General features: G+C 38.5%; 1 protein-coding gene across 1 annotated transcript in view; it reads right to left on the reverse strand.

Annotated features, from left to right (window-relative positions):
- Positions 1–25972, reverse strand: part of FAM129A (family with sequence similarity 129, member A) — a 99026-nt gene that overhangs the window by 32933 nt on the left and 40121 nt on the right. The window contains exon 5 of the mRNA XM_011934172.1: positions 4313–4428. Within this exon, the coding sequence (XP_011789562.1) occupies positions 4313–4428 (116 nt within the window). The remainder of the gene's footprint in view (positions 1–4312; positions 4429–25972) is intronic.

A 25972-nucleotide genomic window follows, 5' to 3' on the forward strand; every position in this document is an offset into this window, starting at 1 on the left:
TTTTTTTTTTTTTTTTTAATGGAGGGTGGTGGCAAGGGGAGTGTTTTGTATACTTAACTACTAGGACTTGGAGATTTAAAAATTCTATCACTCCTGTAAGAAACTAAACATGTCACTAGGTTGATCAAAACTAACAAACCTGGGATCACCCCTTGAAGGCCATACCACAGTGCCTCCTTTCAGACACTGAGCTGTCAGGAAGGTGTGAGGTCCAGAGAGACGACCCTCCTTCCTGAAGCAGGCCCCGCAGTCTCATCAGGCTGCTGGCTCAGGCCCCTTGTGTTACTGAGTGGCCGTGGGTGAAAGAATCCACTCAAAAGGAATCACACTTAAGATCTTTCAGCAAAAGACAACTCTGGAGCATAAGGACAAGGCCTAAAAAATGTAGGTAGTTTTTTGGTTTTTTGTTTTTTTTTTTTTTGTCTTGAAACTGTTCCGTGGGAATTCTGAGCTGTTCTCTAGCCCATCTTGGTATTTTAAAAGCAAATAATAAATATATAACATAGCTAGAGATACTTTACAGTTGCAAAGCCTTTTCCCTCATGATCTCATTTGATATATTTATATTGACAAGTAGAAAATATGTTGATGTTTTTACTGGCATACAAATATTTTCACCTTAACAGTCTGCCAGGCAAGTTATTCTGAGATAGTTGCTCTGCCTGGACACTTGCCTAAAATAACCATCGCCATGAGGGCCTTCCATACTTGCTGTGTGAGTCATTACTACGAAGGTAATGGAACAAGGCTGAGAGTCTGAATGCAGGCCCCTAGGGTAGAGGGGTTCAGGACAGGGTTATGATTAAGGTCTTAGCAGTCAGGAAGAAAAAATGCAAATAAACCCAGTGCTTTAAACAAAAGATGTCATTTTCTCAAACTCACTTATGCTATGCCATTTTCTTTAACCACTTGGTAGCTTCTCTGGCCCCCGGCCTCTTTTTTCCATGAGTCTTAGGCTAGACACTGCTTTACTGTTATGCATCAAGTCTTAAGAGTCTGTGGGGAACCGTAATCCTTACCTGGCCCCACACAGTAAGCTTTAGAGGCCATTTCCTTTTACCAGCTTCTCCAAGCTGGTTTAAAATGCATTTCTGTAGCAGACTAGCTTTCTGAATTCAGCCAACTGTTCTGAATGTTCTTTCTCTCACCTGGAGGTTGCTGGACAAATAATCCTGAAATGCCCCTCCAGCATTCACATTTTATGAGTCTGTCATTCTACCAAAACACTTAAATTCTGGGAGGAGCAAAACCACTGTTTTTTTTTTTTTTTTTTTTTTTTGAGACAGGGTCTCACTCTGTTGCCCAGTGCAGTGGCACAAATGACAGCTCACTGCATCCTTGAACTCATGGGCTCAAATGATCCTACTGTCTTAGTTTCCCAAGTAGCTGGGACTACCTGCACACACCACCGCTCCCAGCTAACTTTTAGAAAACTTTTTGAAGAGATAGGGTCTTGCTATGTTGCCCAGGCTAATCTTGAACTCCCAGATTCAAGCAGTCTTCCCACCGTGGCCTTGCAAAGTGCTGAGATTGCAGGTATGAGCCACCACACCCAGCCCCTGTGAAACTTCTTACTGGGACACTTGATAACTCCAGTGATTTCTGATCTCTTTTCTGCTTTTCTTGTTTTGTTTTGTTTCACTTTCCCATTTAAAATGTTTTTTATCCTGCAAAATAGGAGCTTACTATGACCACTTGCACAAATGCTTTACAATCTCCATCTATATAGAGACTCATATACATATACCCACACACAGATGTGCCTTGTCTTCTGCATGCTTTCTATGTGTGTCTTGTCTCACCACGATGGCAAGGGATGAGTCATTTCTGTCTCTTCCAACTTATACCACTTAGCACACAATCAGTTGAAAGCCAAAACAAACTCAAACTCAACTCCCAGAAAGGATTTATTAAATACCTATATTCTTTTTTTTTCCTTTTTTTTTTTTTTTTTGAGATGGAGTCTTAGACTGTCACCCGGGCTGGAGTGCAGTGGCACGGTCTCAGCTCACTGCAACCTCTGCCTCTCAGGTTTAAGCAATTCTCCTTGCCTCAGCCTCCCAAGTAACTGGGATTACAGGCATCTGCCACCACACCTCGCTAATTTTTTTGTATTTTTAGTAGAGACAGGGTTTCACTGTGTCAGCCAGACTGGTCTTGAACTCCTGGCCTTGTGATCTGCCCACCTCGGCCTTCCAAAGTACTGGGATTACAGGCGTGAGCCATTGTGCCTGGCCTAAATACCTATTTTCAATGGCATCATGGAGGAATGTAAGTTCACATACGTTTTCAAGTGAAAGAAAAAAATGAAGCAAGTGGCATAGTTGAACTCAAGGAGCTGTTGAAAAATAAATGTGTAACTTAGTATATTCCCATGGCTGGTGTTGGTCTTTCACTGGGCCAGGAGCAGAAGCCATCATTGCCTTTGCCATTTGTCCACTTAGCATGTAACCCTGAAACTATTAGCTCTACAGGGCCAGGAGCATTCTGTCTTGTCTATCTTTGGGTCACTAGCCCCCAGCACATTGCCTGACATAGAGTCAGTGCTCAGTAAATAGTAGTTGAATGAATGAGACTAGGTAAGTCACTTCGCTGTTATATGCTTCCCTCAGTTTTCTCATTTACAAAATTGAAATAATAATAATAACTGCCCTACCCATCTCATAAGATTGGCAAGACAAACACCATTAGGTTTCGAACGTTATCAGGTATCACACAAAGGCATCTGACTACTCGTCTATCTATTAACTATGTTGGCTTACATGGCAGGCCAGCCAGTGTCAAATGCTTCAGCCTCGCCTTCTGAGACTTTTGTTTTTCTTTATGGCATAAGTACACAACTATTTGGTTCTCTCAGACTTATGAATGGCTGTGCTTCCCCAAAATATCAAAACTCAAGACTTGTTTAAAATTCTGGAAGAAGCAAGTCTCAGGTTGGGAAATAGATGAGTTTAGAATCTACCAGAAAGAAAACAAAAGAGAGAAAGAGAAGATTCTAATGGTAAACACATGTTCTCATATGGTGAAACAATAAAGAAGAGCTCCCTCATGAGTTTTCAGCATTAGATGTTTAATGACCACACAGAGTCAAGGCACCATTCAGCATCCTCCAAATATTGTTCTCTAATAATGAATTTCACTAGCTCCCAAAAGAGGTACCCTAGGAGATGTGGAAAAAAAAAAAATTAGTGGGGCCGGGTGCGGTGGCTCACGCCTATAATCCCAGCACTTTGGGAGCCTGAGGCAGGTGGATCACGAGGTCAGGAGTTCGAGACCAACCTGACCAATATGGTAAAACCCTGTCTCTACTAAAAATACAAAAATTAGCTGGAGTGGTGGCATGCATCTGTAGTCCCAGCTACTTGGGAGGCTGAGGCAGAAGAATTGCTTGAACTCAGGAGGCGGAGGTTGCAATAAGCCAAGATTGCGCCACTGTACTCCAGCCTGGACGACAGAGTAAGACTCCTCTCAAAAAAAAAAAAAATAGCATTCTGAAATACCATGTTACTTTATGTAAATATGCCCATACCCAGCCTCCTGTTCTTGGCTGAAGCAGCCATGTGACTGGTGTCATCATGAAGGCTGGGGTCATATCACAAAGCAGTTTTCTTTGGAGATTTATAATACCGTCCCTGGTACGAAACCCACTGAAGTGCTTAGGCCATGACTGGCATCTACTCAGGATCATGAGAAATTATAATGTACTACAGGGCACAGAAAACTAGAAAAGATAAATGCAATATATGGAAAACTGTCTAATGCTTTTTGAATTTGTTTTTTTCATTACTTCATTTACATATAATTCAATAAAGACAGCTGCTTGCCAAATACTTCCCCAACTGCACTTCACAAGGCAAGGTAAACATTACTATTCTTATTTTTTCCAGAGGAGTAATCGGAGACTAAAAGAGGTTAAATAAGTTGGCATGACTTAAGTCCAAGTTTGCTGACCCTAGCTAAAGCCCTGTCATGCACTTTGCACTACTGCTCACTACTCACACTTGATTCTAGTCTGGAAGCATGAGGTCATTTGAAAGAGTAATTATTTTCATAGAAAACAGTGGAGGCAGCTCTTTCCACTGTAGTTGCCATGTTTCTGGCTGCCCTATTTCATGCCCAGTCTGGTGGTCTTTGCAGTGGGTGCCTGGTAGTTTCCTGACCAATGCTTCCAGACATGAGAGAGATGGCCTGTGGAACCACATCTTCCATACTCGCAACTTTTTTGTTTGATTGTTTAACAAAATGACCCTGACTTCCTATCAACCAAATACCCAAACATAGAGAGAATCCAAAATTTTGAGCCCCATGTTACCTGGATTTCATCCCCAGTGATCATTTCCCAGGAACCATAGTGACCTTTCTCCTGTCGGAAGAATTGCACAGCTTCTAAAAAGGCTTGGGCTTCAAATGTCATCTGCTTCATGTAATCTAAAGAAAAGAAAGAAGGACATTCAGCAAGGTAACACACTCTACATTTCTCCATAGCTCCTCAAGTGTAATGGCTCAGAGACCTAGCAGTATCTGAAAATGACAAGGCATGGAATTATGAGACACAGAGAAAGGTAAGCAAGTACTGAATTCAAAGTTAATTTGCAAGTGTACATCACATTACTTGTTCATCATCCTAGCTGATACATTCTCTCAGTTACTGAGCATACTGGTTAGGACTAGAAGGAGGCCCATCTTCCTTACTGTCTCTTATACATGCTTCCCTATCCACCCGCAGGCACCCAGCGACTTGACGCTACCAGCTGTGACACAGGCCGTCCCTTAACAGTGCCTCTTGTGTTCAAAGTATCTCCTTCCAGTTTCCCAAAAAAACAATTTCTCTGTGACTCGGTATCAGTTTTCAATACAATATGCATCAACACAACATGGAAATGTATGCAAATGAAGATAGCAATTGCTAACACTTACAAAGCAGGATAATGTTCATCTAAGCACTTTACAGATTTCATTGAGACCTCACAAAAACCCTCCAGGAGAGTATTATTATCCTCATTTTACAGAAGAGGAGACTGAGGCACACAAAGATGAATTAATTGCCTAGATCATATAGCTAGTGAGTGGCACAGTCCAGGTGTGAAAGGTAGTCTGACCTCAGAGCTTGCCTCTAATCATGATACTATATTGTCTCATATACTAGTTTTATGGGTTTGCCCTTCTAAACATAGTAGATTTTAAATGGTGTCATATCTGAGAGGTACTATCCTACCACAAGGAATGAATATCTAATGGTGGAACTTAAGATGTGGTAGAGGGAGCTGGGGCTGAACAGCCTTCTCAGAGTTCCATAAGTCATGCTAGGCATGCAGTGTCTTCATTTCCAGCACATAAAATTGGCTCTTGGGGGACACAATGATAACAAAATTATAGAAATCTTCGTGGGGAAATGAACTTCAGAAATAATCTAATCAAATAATAAATAATGAAGCCTTAGAAAGGGGAAATAAAATGGGCAAAGTGAAGTGAGTGAAAAGGCCAAGTTCCCTGACTCTCCTCCTATAAGGCACAAAGCTCTCCTGCCAGTAGCACATTTATAGAGCAACATTAGATTAGTGATTTGCAGGCAGTTGATTTTGGGGGTGAGGAGGAACCATCACAGCTTTAGACAGTGGGATTATTCAGTAAAAGACTAAATTGTTGATATGGGGAACTAAGCAGAACTAAAAGAGGATCAATCTGCTCTCAAAGGTAACAATCAATGAATAGGTGGTAGATGACTCATTTGAGATTGGCTTACTAGATCATAAACCTCAGGAACTGAGAAAAGAGAAAACAAGTCAAGGCTTAGCCTCCACAAGAGCTCAAGAAAACTATTCACAGTGAGGACACCATGAAGTCCATCTGAAGTTCCATTTTTAAAAATGTGGAACAGTGGCCAGGCATGGTGGTGGCTCACACCTGTAATTCCAACACTTCGGGAGGCCAAGGATGGATGATCACTTGATGCCAGGATTTCAAGACGAGACTGGGCAACATAGTGAGACCACATGTCTACAAAAAAAATTAGCTGATTACGGTGGCACATGCCCATAGTCCCAGCCACCCAGGAGGCTGAGGCAGGAGGATCACTTGAACCCAGGAGTTTGAGGCTGCAGTGAGCTATGATTACACACAATTGCAGCCTACCCAGGGCAATGGAGACCCTGTATCAAAAAAAAAAAAAAAAAAGAGAAGAAAAGAATGTGGAACAGTAACTGACATTTCTAATAGTAACATAGAGATTTGGTCAAAATCTAAATTAAGTTTTGAAAAAAGAGCATGTTTCAAGGATCAAGTTTTGTTTCTTTTTTTAACTTTTTCCCCGTCCCATGTGCTTTTCTTTTTTTGTTTTTGTTTTTCTTTTTCTTTTTTTTAATTATACTTTAAGTACTAGGGTACATGTGCACAACATGCATGTGTGTTACATAGGTATACATGTGCCATGCTGGTTTGCTGCACCCATTAATTCATCATTTACATTAGGTATTTCTCCTAATGCTATCCCTCCCCCTGCCCCTCACCCAGTGACAGGTCCCCATGTGTGACATTCCCCACCCTGTGTCCAAGTGTTCTCATTGTTCAATTCCCACCTGTGAGTGAGAACATGCAGTGTTTGGTTTTCTGTCCTTGTGTTTGCTCAGAATGATGGTTTCCAGCTTCATCCATGTCACTTTTTTATGGCTGCATAGTATTCCATGGTGTATATGTACCACATTTCCTTAATCCAGTCTATCATTGATGGACATTTGAGTTGGTTCCAAGTCTTTGCTATTGTGAATAGTGGCACAATAAACATATCTGTGCATGTGTCTTTATAGTAGCATGATTTATAATTCTTTGGGTATATACCCAGTAATGGGATCACTGCGTCAAATGGTATTTCTAGTGCTAGATCCTTGAGGAATCACCACACTGTCTTTCACAATGGTTGACTAGTTTACACTCCCAACAACAGTGTAAAGGCGTTCCTATTTCTCCACATCCTCTCCAGCACCTGTTGTTTCCTACCTTTTTAGTGATCGCCATTCTAACTGGTATGAGATGGTATCTCACTGTAGTTGTGATTGCATTTCTTTGATGACCGGTGATGAGCATTTTTTCATGTATCTGTTGGCTGCATAAATGTCTTCTTTTGAGAAGTGCCTGTTCATATCCTTTGCCCACTTTTTGATGGGGTTGTTTTTTTCTTGTAAATTAGTTTAAGTTCTTTGTAGATTCTGGATATTAGCCCTTTGTCAGATGGATAGATTGCAAAAATTTTCTCCCATTCTGTAGGTTGCCTGTTCACTCTGATGATAGTTTCTTTTGCTGTGCAGAAGCTCTTTAGTTTAATTAGATCCCATTTGTCTATTTTGGCTTTTGTTGCCATTGCTTTTGGTGTTTTAGTCATGAAGTCTTTGTCCTGAATAGTATTGCCTATGTTTTCTTCTAGGGTTTTTATGGTTTTAGGTCTAACATTAAAGTCTTTAATCCATCTTGAATTAATTTTTGTATAAGGTGTAAGGAAGGGATCCAGTTTCAGCTTTCTACATATGGCTAGCCAGTTTTCCCAGCACCATTTATTAAATAGGGAATCTTTTCCCCATTTCTTGTTTTTGTCAGGTTTGCCAAAGATAAGATGGTTGTAGATGTGTGGTGTTATTTCCTGAGGCATCTGTTCTGTTCCATTGGTTTATATCTCTGTTTTGGTACCAGTACCATGCTGTTTTGGTTACTGTAGCCTTGTAGTATAGTTTGAAGTCAGGTAGCATGATGCCTCCAGCTTTGTTCTTTTTGTTTAGGATTGCTTTGGCAATGCGGGCTCATTTTTGGTTCCACATGAACTTTAAAGTAGTTTCTTTTCCAATTCTGTGAAGAAAGTTATTGGTAGCTTGATGGAGATGGCATTGAATCTATAAATTACCTTGGGCAGTATGGCCATTTTCATGATATTGATTCTTCCTATCCATGAGCATGGGATGTTCTTCCATTTGTTTGTGTCCTCCTTTATTTCATTGAGCAGTGGTTTGTAGTTCTCCTTAAAGAGGTCCTTCACATCCCTTGTAAGTTGGATTCCTAGGTATTTTATTTTCTTTGTAGCAATTGTGAATGGGAGTTCACTCATGATTTGGCTCTCTGTTTGTCTGTTATTACGTATAGGAATGCTTGTGATTTTTGCACACTGATTTTGTATCCTGAGACTTTGCTGAAGTTGCTTATCACCTTAAGGAGATTTTGGGCTGAGACGATGGGGTTCTCTAAATATGCAATCATGTCATCTGCAAACAGGGACAATTTGACTTCCTCTTTTCCTAATTGAATACCCTTTATTTCTTTCTCTTGCCTGATTGCCCTGGCCAGAACTTCCAACACTATGTTGAATAGGAGTGGTGAGAGAGGGCATCCCTGTCTTGTGTCAGTTTTCAAAGGGAAGGCTTCCAGTTTTTGCCCATTCAGTATGATATTGGCTGTGGGTTTGTCATAAATATCTCTTATTATTTTGAGATACGAAGAATCAAGTTTTTAAATCGAAGTATTTTTTCCTTGTTATTTTTCTTGACTTCGCAAGTGATTTAATGTTTAATCTTAGAGGTTTGGAAAACAAAAATTAAAGTCTTGCTATAAAATTGACAATACCATTGGCAGCGTTCTCCCCACAAGGGGATTGTGATATGGGACTTAGTACACTGGGAGGGACTTTACCAACTGAGATGGAAACTGTAATTACTACATTGGGATTCAAGACTGACTCATGTGCTCTTATTTTTAACAGCTGTTTTCATTTCCAACCTAAGAAAACAAAGAGATGGAAGAAAATATGGTACTGTGTCTGGACGAAGTGAATATGGCCAGATCCACAAGCCAGGGAATGAACTTTTAAATTCTTCATGTCCTTATAAGAAGCATACATTTACATATTTCCTCCTCTACTGACCTCAGTAGCTGCAGAAGGCACTTGAAATCTTGTCCATTACCTTCTGTATCTATATCAAAGCAAACAATGACACTTCCACTGATGGTTGCATTTTCAAAGATCTTTGGAAAAAGTAACTGAAGAAATGGGATTTGGAGATGTGGATGTCGACAGAAGTCAAAGAAGGAACCAGAAGGAGAGCTCGAATGTAATAGTGGTGGAAGTGAGATACCTTAATATAGAAGAGAAGAAAACTATTAATAATCAAATGAGCCACAAGAGAAATTATACTCATCTAACAATGAAGCCTCAGAAAATGAGGGCCTGGATCTGAATTCTGGACTCTACCATTCAGGCAGACTTAAACTAGATTTTAAATATTTCCTTTCCATAAAGGAAAAAAGATCTAATCTACTGATTCATCATTGTATTTTCAGCTAGTAAACTGTTAAATTAATATATGTAAAACTTTTAGAACAAATCTGCCACATAGTAAGTTGCTTTATATACATTTGTTCTTCAGATTATAAGCACAGGTCAATAGCAACTAAAAGATCATTAAGCAAATAAACGACAAAGGTTTGCTTTGTAAAAGATAACACTGTACTGCAATGGTAATATAAACTTCATTTTTTCTAAGTTGTTTGCAAAGGCATTGCTGATCTCAGTCAGAATGTACAGGTGTTCAAGAGAAACCAGATTAGCAGTTATTTGATGAACTTCCTGCCACAGATCTCATGGGAACAAATTCCAGGTTCACAATCACCTACTCTCCTGCCAATAAGCAAATTGAGAGTTTTGTTCCGTGGTCCTCAGAATCAACAATGGTTTTTGGCTTTTAAGCAGTCTCCTGGCAAGCCAACTTAGAAACAAATAGCAGTTATCAGCCCAAACTCTACTCTTCCAGCATGCTATAATTATGAGAAAGCCTGAGGAGATAGAAGTGCTGGGGAGTAACTTAGACATCACTACATTCAGCTCTCTCATTTAATGGATGAGGAAACTGGAAAAAGAAATGGTCAATTTCTTAGCTGAAGGTCACACAGCTGGTCAGAAGCAGAGCCAAAAGTTGAAAAAGTGGCTCTGGCATGTTGTAAGTGGCCCTGGCATTCATGCTAATTTAAATAACAGACTATGAGAGTTGGAAGTGATCTTCAAGGTCACCTACCCCAAGCTCTCATTCAATGTTGGGATCCTTCAGAATCCCAGACATACACTTGTTTGGCCCCAGTTTGATTATTTCCAGTGACAGGAAGCTCACAATTTAATGAAAATAGTTCTTTCCGTCACTGAACTGCTCCAAAATTTCCTTCTATTGAGCCAAAGTCTGTTGCCATGGACTCTCTCTCCCATTAATCTCATTTCTCCCTTTCAAAGCAAAGTAGACAAGTTTACTCTTCTTCCATATGGTAACCTGAGAAAAAAACAGTAATCAGCTGAATATCCTTATTTCTCTTCAACTGTTCTTTAAACAGCATATCTTTTGAATCTTTTTAATGTGACCTTCCCTTTTCCTTCTTTCCCTCAGTGATCCATTCGAATGTATCTATATCTTCCTTAAAGTTGGCCCCTACAACTGAATACAATAGACTGGGTATTGTCTGACTGATGCAAATTATGCAAAGTCAAAGGATACTTTTTTTTTCTTATCTCTAACCTCTTTTTTAATACAACCACATCACACTGTTGACTCCTGTCTTTCTTGAGTTTTTCATATAAAACTCTTGCCAATATAAACCTCTCCTAGCCTGTATTTCTGCTTTTGACTTCGAAGGACAGATTTTTAACATTATCCCTATTACATTACAACTTACTGTGATCAGCCCAGAGGCTCGAACCTGCTGAAATCATTTAAAAACTGTGATTCTGTCCCCTGACTCTCTTATACCACAGTATCATTTGAAAACCTGGTAAGTTTGCCTTCTATGTTTCTGGCCAACTCATTGATAAAAAACATTCACCAGATAAAAAACATTCACCAGATCAGGAGTGAGGAAAGAGCCCTGGGAAGCGATAAGCATTTGGGGAGATACAGGGGAGACACATTTTGGCCATGCATGCAACAATCACATCCTCATGACCAAGAACTGTCTAGGAATGCACTATTCTCTTTAGTCTCTCCCTACTTCCTCATTCATGCAGCTGCATGGAAAACTCATATTTGGTAGACATGATTAAGGATTCTGCAAGGAAAGGAAAACTTCTCTAGGCCTCTTGGGGACAGTTATTCATGGAGCCAGCCAGAGAGGAGCTGCTTTTGTTTTTTTCCAGTTAAACAGATTTATAACACATCTGAATCAACTGAAACACCAAAGCTCCAGGGCCTGTGGAGTCATTCTAGATTCTGACTCTGGCTGCGGTGTTGGGACTCCCGGACTCAGGCTGGGTTTGGAAGCGGCCTTGTTATTTTGTTTCATCAGTAAACTGTGCCAAGCCCTGTTAGCTGATTTGCTGGGTGATTTGTGAAAGTTATGTAACAGCATTACTCACTATGCTGCTATGGGGCTCATCTCACTAAGTTACATTTCTAAACTGTCTTTCACTTCAGGTCAGATGTCATCTTTCCTATGGGAGATGCAGTGAGGCTGTGTGCCCCAGTTTCTTTCTAGAACAAAGAAGGGGAACAGGGGAAAGTAATCAACATTTACTGAGTCCCTACCATGGAGCATGGACCGTGTGAGATGCTTACACACACACAGTCTCATATAATCCTTCCAACAGTCCCATCAGGCAGGAATTAACATCCTCACTTTACAGAAGACAAGAAAATGGAGTTTTGGGAAGGCTAAATAGTTTCTTTAAGCCAGCATGTGGTTAAGCAATGGCCACTTACCTCTAAAGTCCTGTTAAAAAATTTTATCATGTAATTTTTAAAAAACTTTTTATTTTGAGATAATTTTAGATTACCTCAAATAAGATCTCAAATTTGAGATTATCTCAAATTATTAGTTCTTATTTTTCACATGCTGTTATAAGAAATAATATAGAGATATCCTATATACACCCTTCACTCGGGTTTCCCAAAAGGGAGCATCTTGTAACCCTATAGAACAATATACCACAATCATGAAATTGACATTGTTGCAGTCCAACATTTTTATTCAGATTTCACCAGTTTTACATGCACTCCTCTGTGTGTGTGTGTGTGTGTGTGTGTGTGTGTGTGTGTGTGTTGTTCCTTTTATTTTTTTTTTTTTTTGAGACATAGTTTCACTCCTGTTGCCCAGGCTGGAGTGCAATGGCACGATCTTGGTTCACTGCAACCTCCGCCTCCTGGGTTCAAGTGATTATCCTGCCTCAGCCTCCTGAGTAGCTGGGATTACAGGTGCCCACCATCACGCCTGGCTAACTTTTGTATTTTTTAGTATAGATGGGGTTTTGCCATGTTGGCCAGGCTGATCTCGATCTCCTGACCTTAGGTGATCCACCCCCCTTGGCCTCCAAAAGTTCTGGGATTACAGGCATAAGCCACCATGCCTGGCCTGTCCCATTTAATTTTAAAGTTATTTTAAAAGAGACTTTCCTTATCAAAGTTTAGAATAATATAATTCTAGAGTTTGATCATAGATTAGACCAAATCTTTCATTTTACAAATGAACAGACTGAGGGCCACATGGAGTGTGATATGGCATTACTAAAAATAAAACAAGACAAAACTTCCCTGGAATTAACAACGAATGGTGCTCATTCTAATGAAATGGTAATAAAAGTTTAAATTTTTATTTAAAAACACATTTATACATGACCAACCTAAGCAAATGCTTATCACCATATTATAAATGATAATTCTTATGGGAACCAGCCCCATTACTTAGAAGAAATTGGTAAATTATCAGAGCTCTCTCAATTATATTTTATAAACTATAATACTAAAATATTAATCTACTGACCAAATCATATCTGTGTTAGTGGACACAGCCCTATCAAAAGGAGAGGAGGAATATGTCAAGAAAAAATGTATACCCCATGGAGATCCAGGGACCCAAGGATGAGTTACAGGGGTGTTGCTCTAGTTGAAAGTATAAAAATACAAGAACTCACCCTAAGAATATAAAACACTTCTCAAACAAATGGAAGAAAGGTATTTCTAGTAAAGACATTGTTCTGAGATAAAGTTTTGGCCACAAAGAAAAATACTGCCTATCTTGTCCTGCTAAAGGCAGTCCATCTCTTGAATTATTGACTTGTCAATAAATATTAAAAGACTATTTGTCAACAGTGAAAAGGAAGTGGTGACTACTAGAACGAGTGAAGACAGACTAACCTCATTTCCTTCAGATAGACATACTAGATTGGTAGATTAGAAGGCTGTTGGAGACATCCTGTAACTAGGCAACTATAACATCTTGCATGATTTTGATTTGCACAGTAAAGAGATTTAGATTGGCTGATGATGCAAATAGACACAATCAAATAGTTAAAACCACCCAAACGATGGGTGCTGGGTAAAGGGCTGAGGTTATTGACATCCTAGAGGGAAATCTCTAGGGCATCGCCTTAAAACATGTTCAATCACTTAGAAAAGAGTGTTAGTGTGTGTGTGTGTGCGCGTGTGTGTGTGTGTTATAGTTATGAAATTTTATTTACTAACTACATATGAGGCACTGAGTTAGGCTCTGAGGATACAAAGCTGAAAAAATATGGCTTTTAACTTCAAGTTCTTCACAGTTTAGTGGATGACAGAATCAGGATCCAAAATAAAGTACAATATGGATAAATGAATCTTGCACTTAAGTCCAAAAACACATCCACAGAAGTAAACAATATGTGCTTGATACATAGTAGGCATGAAATAAAAAATTGGTGAATCAATTGAATGAATAAAGGTACCAAGTTTGAAGAAAAAACCCCAAACCCTGGGGTTCCATTTAGTTGCAAACTTGGTGCAAGTCAGTCAGGGGTGTGATACAATTGTCCACAAAGCATGTAAGGTTGAGCCTCAGAAATGTTAACTATAACAGGGACAAGAATGGTCACATATGTATTCTGAGATATGCTCCTCTGAGCTCATCATTCCATGGCTCCAGCTCATGCTGGACACCAGAATATTTTACAAACATTTTTTAAAATAAAGAAAAAAGTAGAGTACTTCTGAAGAAGACCAAGTGAATGAAGAATCTCACAGCCTTGGAAAGAAAAAACCTAGAAGGAAGAGATCTTTATCTATATGAAGATCTTCAATGGAACAGAGGACTGGATTCATTTCACAGAGATTCAGATACTAGAGCCAGGACTGTGTCATCTAGACTGTGGCAGATTTTGACTCAATATAAGGAGCAAATTTCTAACATATGGGCTTATCTTAAAGTCAAATAGGCTCCAACAGGATGTCAAAAGTTCCCCTAGAAAGGAAGTACTCCATCTGGGCTGAGTTACCTTGTAATAGGTGCACAGATTTGCTCAAATCTCTATTATACAGTCTCATGGCACCATGTGCCTCCCTATCACTGTACTTACAGCAGTTATAATATTATAGTTATTAGTGTAATCAGGTGAGATATGTCTTTCCCCAAGACTGTAAACTCCAAGAGGATAGGGTGCTGCCATTCGTATTCACCCCTGCATCCCTACTGCCTAGTACATAGTACTTATTAAGTGTTCAAAGAAGGGAAGAAAGGAGGGAACGCGAGAGGAAAAGAAAGAGATTAAAACACTAGAGTGGGTTCTCTAGTGTTTTAATCTCCTATCTCTAGTGTTTTAATCTCCTATAAAGTTCCCTTGAATTTGAAATTTCATGGTTACAAACAAACCCAGGTTGTAAATGATTCACATTGTCTCAAGGACTGCCTTCCCTACTGTTGTAAAGAGATACTGAAGGGAACTGATGTACTCTATGTACTCTACCCCAGTGCTTCTCAGATTTTGGTGAGCATCAACATCGCCTAGCAGGCTTGCTAAAACAGATAACTGGGTCCCACTCCCAGAGTTTCTGATTCAATAGGTCTGGGGCAGGGCCCAAGAATTTGCATTGCTAAGAAGCTCCTGAGGTGATGCTGATGCTACAGGTCCAGGAACACACTTTGAAAACCACTCCTCTACCCAGCATTAGGAGAGTGGTTCTCAAACATCAGAATTACTTGTGGTAAGGCCAGGCCTGGTATCTCACACCTGTAATCCCAGCACTTTGGGAGGCCGAGGCAGGCGGATTACCTGAGGTCAGGAGTTTGAGACCAGCCTGGCCAACATGGTGAAATCCTGTCTCTACTAAAAATACAAAACTAGCCAGGTGTGGTGGCGGGCACCTGTAATCCTAGCTACTCTGGAAGCTGAGGCAGAAGAATCACTTGAACCCGGGAGGCAGAGGTTGCAGTGAGCCGAGATTGTGCCATTGCACGATCGCGCCATTGTAGCTGGGTGACAAGAGCAAAACTCTGTCTCAAAAAAAAAAAAAAAATCTATTCTTGGTTTTGCCATAGGCATTCTGATTCAGCAGGCCTAGAATTGGATCTAGGAATCTGTACTTAAACAAGATCTTCAGGTAATTCTGTTGCAGGTGATTTACAAACCGCATTTGAGAAAAAAGTAAAATTACACAGAAGCAAAGGTGATAGTAGAAGACCATGGCTCTTGAATGCTTAGTGTCTTGATGACCTTGTTCCCTCCTTAGCAGGTTATAAAAGGTCTACTCTGTCAACTCTTCACCCACTTAACACAAATGAACCCTTGTGCTTAGTCAAAGTGATGGTTAAAAATAGTACCACAATGAAGCTTTATCAAAAAATATGTGGATAAGGAATCAACACCAAGTGTGTTCATGAGGACGCCACTCCAAGCAACTAGAACTCTACCCATGGTGGAACCCCTCGTCCTCCCTTTGGAAGCAGTCATCATTGTCTGGATGAAAATCCCCAGGTATAACCCTAATTGATCTCATTTTCTCTTTTCTGGCACTCAGTGGATATGTGGATTATAGCTTGTCTGTGACAGCTTTCTTTACCTAGCATGAATGATCTGTTTCTTTACCGTAAGTTTTTTTTTTTCAAAGCCTTAGATATGAAAATGACCCACACTCCAGTCTCTTCTAAAAAGTATGGATGGTGTCATCAGACACCACCCCCTCAAAAAAAAGGAGAGAATATTTGCATGTTTCCAAACACCATCAAAATACTCTGTGCCCTGAAGTTGTGATTCATTGAACATGCTTTCCATACGCCTGAAAGAGTTAATCTATCACCCCATGTGCCATAGCCACCAGAGCAAAGTCAGGCCAAGAGAACCATGACACAATCAATTATTTCCTATCTTCCCTGGACAAATCTATATGGCTTTGTATGGGAAGATTTGTATTCTAAGACAGTGAATGCAAAACTATCTCCCAATCCCTTGATAATTATTTATGGAGATGTTGCTGAGATGACCTCTGGAGAAAAAAATTACACCCCAAAACCTAAGCAAAACAAATGAAAACCATCTAATTCCCTCTTCAAAAATGTGAATTTGAAAAAGTGCCCACCATATAATGTTTTACAGGCAGCTGTGGCCATGACACACCCGAGTTATCTTTCCGCTCAGACCACAGAAACTGGGTCATGTGCCTCTCAGTGACGTTGTGGGCATCTGTGTGGCTTACTCTCTGCTGGCAAGTTTACCACACAACTTAGATACGATTTAAAGCAAGCTTGAGTGTTCAAACAAATAGGGAAGATGCTTCTTTAGTCACGACTTGTCCTTCATTTTTGATGACACTCTCTCTTATTTCTGGAAATGGCTGTTGACAAATGGGTCTTGGTATAATTTGTCACTGTAGCATATAAAAATACCAGGGACATTCTGTCTGACTGATTCTATGGATTACCTTCATCTTGTGAAATCAGAACGCCTTAGCCTTACCAACATCTGTGAGAGCACGCTTTCTACAAGTAAAGGCAGACAGTAAAATAACTTGACTAGCTTTACATGAGAGAACAAATCACTGGCATTAATTGGCGTCACTCATCATATCCTAGCCTAACACACCTACAGAGTGTAGCACTGGCTGATGATGCTATCTGGGAATATTCTACTCATCATCATTACCAATGATTAATAACAGCATCAACCTTGAACTTGTCAGAGGCTTTTACAGTTTACAACATTTCATTTGATTCTCACTGCAATCTCATGAAACAGGTAAGCCAGATGTAATCATTTCTGGTAGAAAATGGAAAAAACTGAAATTGAAGAAGTTTATGTCATCGCCCAAGGTCATATGAATAAATAACTCATTTTATCAGGTTGGAAAATAGGAATAAAAATAATAAGCACAATATAAATTTCTAGTCCCATGCAGATTCAGCTCCAAAAAGGAGCTAACCTTACCTAAAACTTTTAACTACTGCATTTTACCCTCATCTAGGACAATACATCTCAGTTTCATTATTTGTAACCTTTTTCCAAACACCTAAGAAATTAAACTGACCCATGATCCATTTTCTTCCTAAGAAGGAGGGATGGCAGACACAGACTCCTGCAAACCCACCACCCCGCCCTGATCAGAAAGGTGAGAACATTGGCTAATTTCATGGCCCTCTCCTTAGATTTGGAGGGGTGGTATATAATTTATCCTTTTACAGACCAGATAATTTTTTTTTTTTTAAATAGAACTTCAGTAGTCATATACCAATAAAAATAATGTCTACATTCCTGACCTATTACAAGAAGCAGCAGTACCGCCAACAGAGTTCTCTTTAATTTCTGGGTTATCTGAGCCCACAATGTATACCAATTTTGAATAATTGCTTTAAGCCAAAAGACACTAGGAAAGCATTTTCCCACTGGGGTGGCCAAAGGCCTGGGACCCTGTGCATCATCAGCATGAGTTGTCTCACTAAGGGATCCAGTTAACACAGCTTTACACTTAGGGTAAATAGGTGATTTCATTGTGAAAACTCTAAGCATTTACAATTATTTTCAGTAAAGTTCAAGGAGCATCTTGTTTAATAATGTAGCTAACAACAAGCTTAAACAAGATAAGATGGGATTACTGAATGGAATATTATGCAGTCACTAAAATATTTTTTTCTTTTCCACAAATTAAAATAGTAATTACGATGACATTATGGAGAAGTCGTTTGGGGATAACTTTAATTGCCAAAAGCAGATTCTAGGCCAAGTATGATGGCTCAGGCCTGTAATTTTAATACTTTGGGAGGCCATGGAGGATTGCTTGAGCCAGGAGTTCAAGACTAGCCTGGGCAACATAGTGAGGCTCCATCTCTACAAAAATTTTTAAAATAACCAGATTATAAATTACATATATATCCTGATTAAGTAATGCAAAATATGGGGAAGGATGAAAAGGGAATGCATAAGAAATGAAAGGTGAGCTATGGGGGATTTTGTACTTGTGGCTCAAAATTTAAGATACAGGCTGATCTAATGACTTTTTTTTTTTTTTAACTAATCCTCTTACGACCATGGTTTATATTTGCCTTCCAGAGTCAAAATGGTCCTGGGCAGTTTGCCTCTTAGACTCTCAGAGAGCTTCGTGAGCACTGGCAGCTTCCAAAGCCCAGCACGCGCCACAGTCCCACCACGTGGGGTCCAATCCAAGGTGTTTGTAAAGAACTTCAGTGAGCAGAGACTCACACCAAAGCGAGCCTCTCTCTCCCTCAGGATGGGCAGAGCTCAAGCCCAACTTCTGACTCAGTCCACCAAGTAGTTTCCAGTGTGATGTCAACTGAGGAGGTCATTTTTTTTCTTCTCCTGAAAGATATTGTTTGGTGTGGTTTACTCAGAAGAGGTCTCCACTGCCACCTTCAAATGTTCTGCTTTTCAGGAATGGAGGGAAAATCCTTACAGCCTGGAACACTTTTGAGGCTTGTCACAAATGTCCTTGAAAGTAGTATTACTATCCTCTGCTTGCCACCAAAACTGGGCATGACCAGGGGACAACACAAGTGTGCCTGTGGCATAGGTGATGGCATCTGTGCCACATCCAGATGGACTTGTGTCCCATTGCACTAGAATGCCCTTATAGACAGGACTGTCATATTTATCACTGTATCTTCAGGCCATAGCACAGTGTCTAGTGAGAATCAAAACTGGCCACTATTTCCACTTCTGCCTCATCTCCTGTGTGACTCGAGGTGAGTTACTTTACTTCTCTGGGCCTAATCTCTCTTTTCAAGTGGAAGGCTGCTTTCTCAGCTATGAAACAATGTAATTCTACGATCAACTGAAAGTACAGTTAGTTGAACTGACATTTGGTTGGTGCTTTCCGTGATAGTACTTCAACTTAGGGACATAAAGTTCCATCTTCAAGGCTACCTTCTCCTTTTCTTCCCACTAAACATTCTTTCTCTCTCTCTCTGTCTCTCTCTCTCTCTCATTCATCTTTCTCTGGGCTGCAGAAAGTCATCAGTGTAGCTACTGGAAGATATTAAATGGCGTGTGTCTTTCATTATATTTCTATTGGACAGCGCTTGCCTAGGGTCTCTTTGACATCCTCATTTCCCATCTACTCCCCTGAATAACAGTTCATTTCATGGTTATTTCCACTGGGCTTATCACATGGAATATCTAATTAACCTAATAAAATAGTGAAAATATTCAAATGAAAAATATTCATATTTGCCATTGCATGGTCAATGACAAGATTATAGCAAAACTATGAAATATTACATCATTAACTTACACCTTTCTTTTTCTTTGGAAAAGTAGATTCTTCCTAAACCCCTTAATTTACCGTTTAACAAAAGCATTGTGATATACAAAATCATCCAGTTATCCAGAAAAGCTACCTTACTAGTTCAGGTGTTTATTTGAGTATAAACTGTAAGGTCATTAAGTGATTCTATCTCAACCAGAAATTTTCACTTCATAAAATGCTTCAGAACAAAACAAATCATACCCTTTGTATAAATCAAGACTATACATTGGAATACAGGTCAGTTCTTGACTAGCCTTGCTAATTATGGATAAAATGATGACAATAATTCTTAAAACTTCATATTTACTTCTGTACTGACGTTAAGGAAGCTTAATTTGCATTTACGTTTGAATTCAAATGAGTCTGATGTTCCACTGATTCATCCTATTTTTAAACAAAAAGCAAATTTGCCTTTTAAGAACTAACTTGTGCTCAGCTACTCTTTGTTCCTTACTTCCAGTCAGAGTAGATGGCATCTCAGACCAACTGGTTGAAAATGCTCACTTTTCTTCCCTTCCCATGCTCCTTATCCTTCCCACTGAATCTTCTCCCACCCTCAACACACACACATACACACACACACATACCTGTGCACACACAAATACACATATATACATGTGCATACACACAAACACACACATCTTTCTCTGGGCTGTAGAAAGTAATCAATACTTTGTCTTAAAGGCCTCTCCCAGGGTAAGAGAAGGGGAAATGGGAAGTCTCTTTGCTTTCCCATTAAGACTGTAGACCGGTGCTATCCAAGAGAAATATAATGAAATATATTTCATATAATGAGATATGATGAAAGCCATGTATGCAATTTTAAATTTTGTAGTAGCCACATCAAGAAAATAAAAAGACACAAGATTAATGATAATGTTTTATTTAACCACAAATATCTGAAATATGTAATCAATATAAAAATTATTAATGGCCGGGCGCGGTGGCTCAAGCCTGTAATCCCAGCACTTTGGGAGGCCGAGACGGGAGGATCACGAGGTCAGGAGATCGAGACCATCCTGGCTAACACGGTGAAACCCCGTCTCTACTAAAAAATACAAAAAAACTAGCCGGGCGAGGTGGCGGGCGCCTGTAGTCCCAGCTACTCGGGAGGCTGAGGCAGGAGAATGGCGTAAACCCGGGAGGCGGAGCTTGCACCAGCCCAGGCGACAGAGCAAGACTCCATCTCAAAAAAAAAAAAATTATTAATGAGATATTTTACATTTTTTTTTAGTACTAAGTCTTTGAAATCTGATGTGCCTTTTTTATACCTACAGCACATTTGAGTTTGGATTCAGGACATTTTAAGTGATTATTAGCCACATGGGGCTATGGCTGCCATATTGGACAGCACACTCTAGATGCTTGTGGTTTAAGAGTATGTAGTTTATTTGAGTGGGGGCAGAGGAGGAGGCAATGAAAGACAGCATGCCACTGCACACCTGTCCATGTTCAAAAAGCCTCATTACAAAGGGATCTGTTTTATATCAATAAAGAAGGAAGAAACTTGACTTTTTCTATAATTCATCAATTACATACATAGCACAATTTATCCAATAGAATAATCCCAGGATCGGAATAATGCACAAAATTAAGGAATAAAATCACTTGTAACAAGTCCCTCTGTGGATTAAGGTTAGTTCAAATTCAAGACCCTTGACAATTATATCTCACTTATAAACCCTGTCTCATGAGCAAGTGAGGAATCCTTGTGGCTTTAACTTTGAGGGCTCTCTAACAACAATGCCATATGGTAATATTCCTGCTCAGTTTGGTAGAAAACTGCTAACCAGCAACAGACGGATGAGATCATTTCCAAACAGGATACAGCCTTACAACAATCCACTATATTTATAGTAACAGATTGTTCACCCTGCCTCTACCTTCCACCAGAAAGAACCAACAGCTAAAATGCTTGATGGATGATGGATTTAGATGCCCCCTGTTTCTATTGTAGACAATCTCAATAGTGGGTACAGACTTGGATCACGTATTGTAATTAACTCAATCCATGGAACTATTTGAAAGAATAGGTCCAATGATCTAATTCCCTTATAGTACAATAGAAAAAAGAGGAAATAAAAACAAAACCTCAATTCTTGTGTCAGAAATGTCAAAGCTTTTGCAGGAATGAGTGTGTGTGTGTGAGTGCACATTTCCTATGTTGGTGTGTTAATGATAGGTAAGTAAATCCCTCTTGGGCATTCACAGATCCTAATTGCATTTTGTGATTGTGGAAGGCATGATGGAATCATAGAACTAGAATGAGCTTTTAATGTCCAATCTATTTCCCTACTAATAAGGCAATATTTATTTATTAAATAGTTGTAACTAGTTACTAGTTATTCAATAGTTGTAACTAGTTACTAGTTATTCAATAGTTGTAACAGCAGATAAAATATTCCAGACCAATTTTCATTATTAATAACTAAAAAGCTAATGTGTATTAAATAGTGTGGGTTTACATCACAATCAAGAACATTTCTACAGGTAGCATCCTTAGTAGCAGGGCATAACATGGAATAAAATAACATTGAAAAGTCACTATCGTGTCTTCCCAGAGCTTTTCTTTCAAGCTGAATAATACAATTATTGCTAGTATTCCTTGTAGGTTTTGTTTTTTAATCCCATACTTAATTTTTTTTATCTTCTCTGATAGCACTCTCTATCTCCACATTTCTCTTTAGTTCTAGGCTGGGCATAGTTCTCTCTAATTTTGTGCTTCTTTAATACAATTTAGTTTATATGTTGCCTGATCTCTCCCCCTTCAACCCCAGCACTCCTGGCTCCCCTTAATCCACTCTACTATTTTCCCATCCCATTTACTACATTCTATCATGCTACATAATTTCTTTATTGTGTTTATGGTTTATTTTCTGTTTCCACCATTGGCCCCTAACTAGAACACAAGTGTCACAAGAACAGGCATCTTTGTTTTGCTCATTGCTGTATCCTGAGAACCCAGAATAGAACTTGGCACACACTATATACTCAATATATATTTGTTGAATAAATGAATGCAGATCTGATCAGTGTAGTTTACCAGTTTCTAATTAAGCTTAAATTAATGTATAAGTATTCATCTAGACCCCTGTTTCTAGCTGATTGGTAAGGACATTGGGCGAGACAAAATTAAATGTCTAAATTAAAAATAAACTTTTATTGTGTTACAATATAAATGAAAGCAAATGAGTTATGTGGTAATACTACTCTTTGAAAAGTGTTATTCTTCAGTATCAAAGATTGGGGATACTGATTACTTCTGACTTATTCCCATATTTTTCTAGTTATAAATGCTGAATCCACAAGTCTAGAATGTTCAGTTATGTTCACTCACTTCTCAATTTAAATATAAGTATTAAATATCAAATTTATTTTAGGCACCTGATTGACATCATTATTTGTTTTATAAGTTAGATTTTGTGGTCTTAGATTTTTAAAATATCGTGCCTACATGCTATCTGGAGAAAAATGACCCAGCTTTCATTTTTTAAAATGGCAATCTTATTCATATGGGTCTACTTTTGATTGGTATTTTCTCCCTAATGCTTATTGTAGTACCTAACATATAGTAAGCGCTCTAAAAATCTTTATTTATTTAATGAAAAATTCCTTCTGGCAAACTTTGAAAATTTGACCATGGATATTTAGGAAGAAAGCAACAAAGATGGCACATTCAAAACATGGGAAAAAATTTTAAGCTGGAAAACAGGTGATAGTAAATTGATGCAGAAATGAGAAAATCATAATTCAACCAATTGAATTATGTTTCTCCTATCACCTAAACATTATTATATATTCACTCACTCCCCTAACACTGTGAACATATTCTATGTATGAGTCACTGTGAGGGATTCTCTGAATACAAGGGAAAAAGATTTGGTTCATGGGCATGAAGTTTGAGTGGGAAAGAATAATAAATCCACCACCTGTTCCCCATTGGATACCACAAGGCAGGTGCCTGCTAAGTGTTTGGTAAAAGAAGGCACAATGATCTGTAACACAACAGCGAGTGTGATGAATGCTATTAGTGAAAGCAATGGGCCATGGGAGTCTGGTTTGGAATATGGATGTTTTCATGGAACAGGGAGCTAAGTAGACATGAGTGGGCTGAACTGTGGCAGGTGGCAGGTTTTCAAGGCAAAGGAAGAGCGTGACCCAAAGCACAGAGGCAAGCCACAGAGCACAGTGTCCTCATCATACAGCATTTCCTGTTTTAAACACCCAAGCTATGAAATCTTCAAACCTATCCTAGAAAGAGTTCTTAATTTATATTAGGTGCAGACATAAAACAATGTGGTTACAAAGACTTCTAACAGATAGAGTGCAAGGTGATGGGTTCTGGAGTCTGCAAGCCTTAGGGGCTTCCTCACTGTGATCAAGATGCTATTGTGTGAGGTGAGACACCATGAACAAAGGCCCAAGGACAGAGTCTGCACTTGGTGAGTTCTCTAACTCCCAGTGACCTTCCTTCTTCTCCTTTGCTATGTCCTAATGGCAGCCTTGAGCTTTGTACAGACGGGAAAAGCACACTACAACATTTAATCTATCCCCATGAGTGGGAGTGTGGCATTCAAAATGAATGTTTCAGATCCCCCATTGAATATGACATGTAAATATTTAATAATATTTTCTAAAATAATTTATAAATTGATGGTAATTAGAAACCCAGCAGGCACTAGGGAATAATTAGCTACAATGAATGTAAATTCACAATGAGAATATATGCCTAAAATGATCAAGAAAAGTATTATATGAATGAATTGTAGGTGGAAAATTTTCTTATTAAAGAATATGCAACAAAAATCTGCAATCAAATCAAAATTGCATTAACATGAAAATAAACAAATGGATCAATGGAACAGAGAAAAGAATACCTAGATAACCTCAAGACACATATGTATATGCATATGTATATGTATATGTTTTGAGGTTATCGAGGTATTCTTTTCTCTTTTCATATGCATGTGTGTATATATATAATTTTAATATATGGCAAAAATTGTAGCTTAATTCAGTGGAAGTTTAGATTATTTAATGAATGGTGCTGGCACAACTAATTTTCCATTTGAAGAGAAAATGTTAGACCACTCGTATACATCATATATAAACATGATTTCCACACAGACTGGAAACTCAAATGTTAAAAAAAAAACAGCAATTATAAAAACTTCAAGAAAAATTGAGGAAATTAGAAATATAATCTTGGGTTAAGGGAAATCTTCTACACAGGCAGGAAATCCAAAAGCCATAAAAATAAAGATTAATATATTTGACTGCATTAAAAACGGACACCTTTGCATGGCAAAATATATCATAATTAAAGGTTAATAACATAATTAGTTTATAATAACAGATGAGCAATGAATTTGAGAAAAACATTTTTAATGGAGATATAAAAAAGAGTTAATATCTAAATGTTCAGAGTTCTTATAAGAAAATTACAAAACAAGAGCACAAGAAAAAGAAGGAAGGAATGAATAACAATGAAAACATATAAAAAGGGTTAATATCTAAATGTTCAGAGTTCTTACAAGAATATTACAAAACAAAAGGAAGAAGAAAAAGAATGAATAAATGAATGAAAATGAAAATGGCAAAGAACATCAATGGACAATACACATGAAACTGCATCTAAATGGCTGATAAACATGAGATAAGATGCTCAGACTCATGGCCAATCAGGGAAAGGCCACTCAAAATACAAAGCAAATTCACTTCTTATCTATCAGCTTGTCAAAACAAAACAAAGCAAGAGTGAAAATATGGCAGAGATGCTGGAAAAAGAACACTCTCATACACTTAGAAATGCAAAATTTTATAGTCCATCAGAAAATTAATCTGGCAACATCTATTAAGTTAAAAATACATTTACCCAGCAATCTCTCTTCATGGACACTGCCTCATAGAAATAAGAACATGAGGATATATGTACAATGACACGTATTTAATCATGGGTGACAGTGGTAAACCTGGGAACAGAGTAAAGGCCATCAGAAAGAGAATGCTTGAATCATGTAGGGTGCAAACCACAGAATATTATGTAGCTGCTAAGAAATGAGTTAAAACAGTATCAGTTGACTTGGAGGAATTTCCATAAGACCCTGTTGAGTGAAAAAATATATAAAGAAAAGTGTATCGCATGGTCACCTTAAAAAAAAACAACAGTGACCAAAAACCCCTATAATATATGTAGATATATTAAGAAAAATATGGAAAGATACATATAGGAATTTTAATTCCTATAGGAGTTCTAATTCCTCTATGGAGGAATTAAAAGAATGAAAAGAGAAGCAAAAAAACCCTAACATTTATGATATGATCCAATTTATGCATTTATATAAAATTGTGTGTATGTGTATATATGTGTGGTTATATATATACACACATATACATATATGAGGTTTTAAAATAAAATAAAGGGAAGAACATTTGACTCAAGGAATTATTTGGCCCATTCGTTC

The sequence above is a fragment of the Colobus angolensis genome, unplaced genomic scaffold (genome assembly GCF_000951035.1).
Source record: "Colobus angolensis palliatus isolate OR3802 unplaced genomic scaffold, Cang.pa_1.0 Scaffold132, whole genome shotgun sequence".
NCBI lineage: Eukaryota > Metazoa > Chordata > Mammalia > Primates > Cercopithecidae > Colobus > Colobus angolensis.